General features: G+C 43.0%; 1 protein-coding gene across 2 annotated transcripts in view; it reads right to left on the bottom strand.

Moving 5' to 3' along the window:
* Positions 1-5,000, bottom strand: part of Ubap1 (ubiquitin-associated protein 1) — a 40,362-nt gene that overhangs the window by 15,182 nt on the left and 20,180 nt on the right. For both annotated transcript variants that reach the window (NM_001012190.1, XM_087549666.1), the window contains 1 exon segment: positions 1,390-1,514. In NM_001012190.1, the coding sequence (NP_001012190.1) occupies positions 1,390-1,514 (125 nt within the window).

Genomic DNA, 5,000 nt, shown 5'->3' with positions numbered 1-5,000 from the left:
TTAAAGAATTGAGAAAATAAAATAAATGTTCAAGAATTACATAGCATGAGGTTGACAAAATATGAATATATTATATTTAAAACTCAGAATGAGCAGTGGTGGCCACATTTTCAATCCTAGGACTCAGGAGGCAGAGGCAGGCAGATCTTTGTGAATTTGAGGTCAGCCTGGTCTACATAGTAGCTCCAAGACTACACAAAGAGACCCTGGCTCAAAACACAAAATCCACTAACGCGTATAGCTTGAAAGGGAGAACTGAGCTGTTAAAACAAAGCATGTGACGTTCAGAACAGACTGTGGAAGACGAAATACTAAGGAAGTGCACACTGACACCCGCCTTCCCTAGAGACAAGCCTTTCCTTCCACACTGTAGTTGCACCCTCTGCCATCACAGGAGGCAGTGTGAGCGCACTGTGCTCTTTTGTCTTCCATCACCTTAAGCTCTGAGCACCCGGAGGACATGATGACGTCACTCTCCTCGGTCCTCATCTCCCAAAGGCAGGCAGTTGACTAAAGATAAATAAGTAAATGAACAAACAAGCAAACAAATAAGGAAATAAGCAAGCAAGCACACACCAAAGGAGCTAGCACTCAGCTTTTTGCTCCCTTCAAGATGTAATTGTGCCTGTGTGTGCATGCATGCGTGCGTGCGTGCGTGTGTGCGTATGTGTGCGTGCGCGTGTGTGTGTGTGTGCGTGTGTGCGTGTGCGTGTGCGTGTGCGTGTGTGTATTATATATAACTGATCTCTACGGAGGAGAGTTAAGAAAGAGCCCTGGAAAGCACTGAGGCACAGTCCTAATGGACTGACAGCTTTCTGTACAGTCAAAGCTGTTCCTTGTAGATAAATCAGGGGGAAAGCCAAGTACAGTGAGGCACACACTATATTCAACAGACTCCTGATGCCTTGGAACATGGGCTAATGTGCCCTGCTATAACCTGATGTCCCTATGCTTGATTTAATAATAATTACTGAGTTATAAATTTTGAATCAGGTTAAAATCTTAACATCATTATTCTAGAAGTGATGTGGAAAGCAGTGCAAGCGAAGCCAACTACAGAGGCTGCTGTGCAGTGGAGACTCAGATGGGCCAGATGAAGTGTGGCACAGCCAACAGCAAACACTGCCTTGCTCTGCTGACTGAGCAGACAATGAGGACATCGATAAAGGCAAGAGGAGAGCAAGCAACATGGATAATTGTGTTTGTTTAGTACCAGGCACAGAAACCCAGAAAACAGTGTAATTAAGCATGTTAAACAAAACCCATGCATGTGTAAAACATGTAAATGGAACTCTAGGTATCACTGTAAAGCAGGCATTAACAGGAGCACAAGATAAATTAAGATCAAGTCTTTAATACACTTGATAGTAACCAAAATTCCCCACTTACCTGCATTTCTCTGACAACCTGTAAGCAGTCAGGCAAGGAGAAGCCAATAGGCAGACCCACTTTCGCTGGTGTTTTGAATTTGTCTCCTATCTTAAATGGGACATCATCAAGATAACTGAAAGTCCCTATAATAAAAAAAAAGTAATAAAGCAGAAAACATCAGCAAATAATAATTTACTTTGCTATCATTAGGCTAGTAGACACACGTTCATTTATACCACCCAAGACTTGAGTGCCTCTCCAACAGCTTACACCTACTTCTGACCCGAAACCGCTATAGACTCCTACTCAGTCTACTTCCCATTAGGGTTTGTTTTCAATTTTACTCAACACAAAATACAAAGTACACACCAGGCAGTAGTGGCATACGCTTTTAATGCCAGCACTCAGGAGGAGGAGGCAGAGTCTCTAAATTCCAGGCCAGCCCCAGCCTGGTGAGTTCCAGGACAGCCAGGGTTATAGAGAGAAACCCTATCTCAAAAAAAAAAAAAAAAAAAAAAAAAAAAGAAGAAGAAAAAAAAAAAAAAGAAAGAAAGAAAGAAGTGGGGGGGGGGATTATATATACCCAAAGTACTCACAGCAGGCTACAAAAGCCCCCCACATCTCCAAACACCTCCCTTTGACCTACTGCCCTAACTCACAGCGACCTCCATCTGCAATGGTGTTAAGCTCAAATCTGCTTCAAAATGTTCCACCCCAGCTGTTTCTTAATCTGAAATGTTCCTCTTCCTTTGCACCATGAGCCCCTCCTTCACTCCTACAACTGGGCCAGGGTCAACCTCAGCACCATGCAGAAATGATTACTTACCTCACTACTCACTCTGACTTGGCTGCACAGTCTATCTGTTATCTTCTAACATACTATGCCACTGATTCAAGAAAACATATGCTTCTTGGAGCCCAGTCAATATAATCCTGTCTCATTTGAGGATGGAATCTCAAAATCAGTTCTGTTTGGGTTGTTCTGTTTGTTTGGAAGATAAAGTCTTGGTACCAGCCCTTGCCGGATTGAGTTCACAATCCAAGCTCGTCCTCAAAAGGCTGGGATTACAGCGTGTGTCACTTGTGTCCTCAAAACCACACCACTGTCTGCCCTGTCTCAGACAGTTAAATGAACTCATACACTGAGAGCTCCTCACAACAGGAATCCATGGCTTGAAGTTCTCTATGAACTTCTCTTTCTTTTTGGGGGTTAAATGATCAGGGAAATGATCGCCTTTTTTTAACACAAAGAATAAAAACAATACTACACTCTAGAATAAGTGGATTTCCACTGCACCCCCAGTACTGGAGATCAAACCATGGCCATATCTCCGATAGGAGAAGCATTCAACCATGGAGCTACAGCCTCAACCCCATCCGTCCCCCACACGGAAACAGCTAAGCAGTGCTGCACTGAAAGAAAAGCATAGTCAGACAAGACCACGGGAATCCAGTCAGTACTGCCAAAAACCACGAGCCAAGCTTAAGGCCAGCCTGGCCAACAGAGTTGAGTTCCAGGACAGCCAAGGCTATGTAGTGAGATCCTATCTCAAAAACAAAACAAACAACAGCAACAACAAAAACAACAACAGAATTTATTTGATATGTGTGAGTGTTTAAGTGCACCGCATGTCTGCCTGGTAACCAGAGGCCACAAGAGGGCATCCGATCCCCTGGAAGTGAGTTGTAATAGGTTGTGGGCTGTTGCTGTGTCGGTCCTCTGTTAAGAGCAGCTGCTGTGCTCACATTCACTGCTGAGCCGTCTCTCTGACCTCTTCATCCACCCAACATCCCCCCCCCCCACTTTTGTTTTTAGACAGGATCTCATGTAGCCCAGGCTGGTCTCAGTTCTATTAGCTCAGGTTAGCCTTGAATTCCTAATCCATTTGCCTTTCTGCTGTACTGAAATTATAGGCATGTACCACCACACCCTGCTATTTTTTTTCCTTTTTTGGGAGGGGTTGGGGGGATTGGGTACAGCACTAAAACAGCTGTGCAACCCAAGACACCCATAAATTCACTACTCTCCTGTATACATTTTACTAGTTCTGGGGTTATATGCATGTACTTACATGCCCAATTATAAAAGTGTTTTTTAAAAGAGCATTCATACAAGATAAATGCAAAATTTTCAGATTCTCAACAAAGTTACAGAAATATATCAGGTACCCCATCACCACCCAAAAGTAGTAGCAGCATCTTGGCGGGCCAACAAAGAATGACATAAGCTAAATCACAATTACAGTAATAGCTACCTTTCCCACATTAAATTATAAACCAATTACAGCTCACAAACAGCAACAAAATGCCTGTTTTATCATCAGCAGGAAAAGTATTTAAATCTTTCAATAGAACTTCAGGGTAAAGAACCTCTCTAGAATTTAGCTAGCGTGCCCTAAGAAGGGAGGTATCATAGTAGATGACAGTTAAAGTGGATAAAGTTTTGATATATAATCTTTAAGATAAATTCTTTACATATACTATATATACAGCATAGCACTAACAATATTATATTGTATACTAAAACAGCTAAGAGGGTAATTTTTTGTCATTTTTGAAACAGGATCTTTGTCACATACAGACTGGTCTCTAACCTGAAATTCTCTTGCCTCTGTTCTGATATTTGGGACCATGCCTGGCTCAGAACAAAGCTTAACTGCTTTTAGAAACATGCAAAAGCCAGTCAACGTTCTAGTGTGGAGGGAGAGGGGCTAGTGAGCCCAGCCTAGCAGAGCTATGGGCAGCTGCTGTCTTCTGGAGGAGGAATCAACTGTAAGAGTGACGTCTTAGCAGACCAAGTGTACTCCACAGCCACGAGTGTATGAGCAGCACAAACTGGACTCAGCTATTCTAAAGACATAAAGTTGAGAGTTTGGGGTGGAGATGGATCTGGGAGTTCTAGAAAAGAGTAGAGGATGAATATGGTAAACCTACATTTCATGAAATTCTCTAAGAATTAAGAGTATTTGCAACGCACACAAACTCAGAGGCAAAGCCCTCAGCATCCATGATCTCTTCATTCATCAGGTCAACAACTTAGCAAAAATATTAAGAAGTTATTTTTAGAAAAATTTAAGGACTAGGAAGGTGGCTCAGTGAGTAAAGCACTTTCTGTGCAGGCGTGAGAACTTGTTTTAAATCTCTAGGAAAGCCAGACATAGTGGTACACACTAAAAATAACAGTGCTGGGGGAGCAGGGACAGGAGGATCCTGAGTTCTTACTGGCCAGCAACTCTAGGCAAATCCATTACTCTCAGTCTTAGTGAGAGACCCTGTGTAAAGAAAATTAGGTAGTAAGCAACAAAGGAGGATATCTGATGTTGACCTATGGACTCTACACACACACACACACACACACACACACACACACACACACACACACACACACACCACACGGGGTGTGGGGAACAGATGGAGACAGAGACAGAGGCAGACAGACAGACAGACTGGCTGGCTAACTGACTGACTTAAAATGTTAGGTTAGGGCTAGAGGTATGGCTTGATGGGTAAAAACCCTTGCTACCACAATTCCCTGAACCCATGCAGTGGAAGGAGAGAAGCTGTTCACTAACTTCCACTCATGCCATGGGCATGCACATACAGGCACACACATCATCATCGTTGTCATT

The sequence above is a fragment of the Rattus norvegicus genome, chromosome 5 (genome assembly GCF_021556685.1).
Source record: "Rattus norvegicus strain SHRSP/BbbUtx chromosome 5, alternate assembly SHRSP_T2T, whole genome shotgun sequence".
Classification (NCBI taxonomy): domain Eukaryota; kingdom Metazoa; phylum Chordata; class Mammalia; order Rodentia; family Muridae; genus Rattus; species Rattus norvegicus.
Note: the sequence above shows the minus strand (reverse complement) of the source record. Positions and strands in the feature narration are given on the sequence as shown.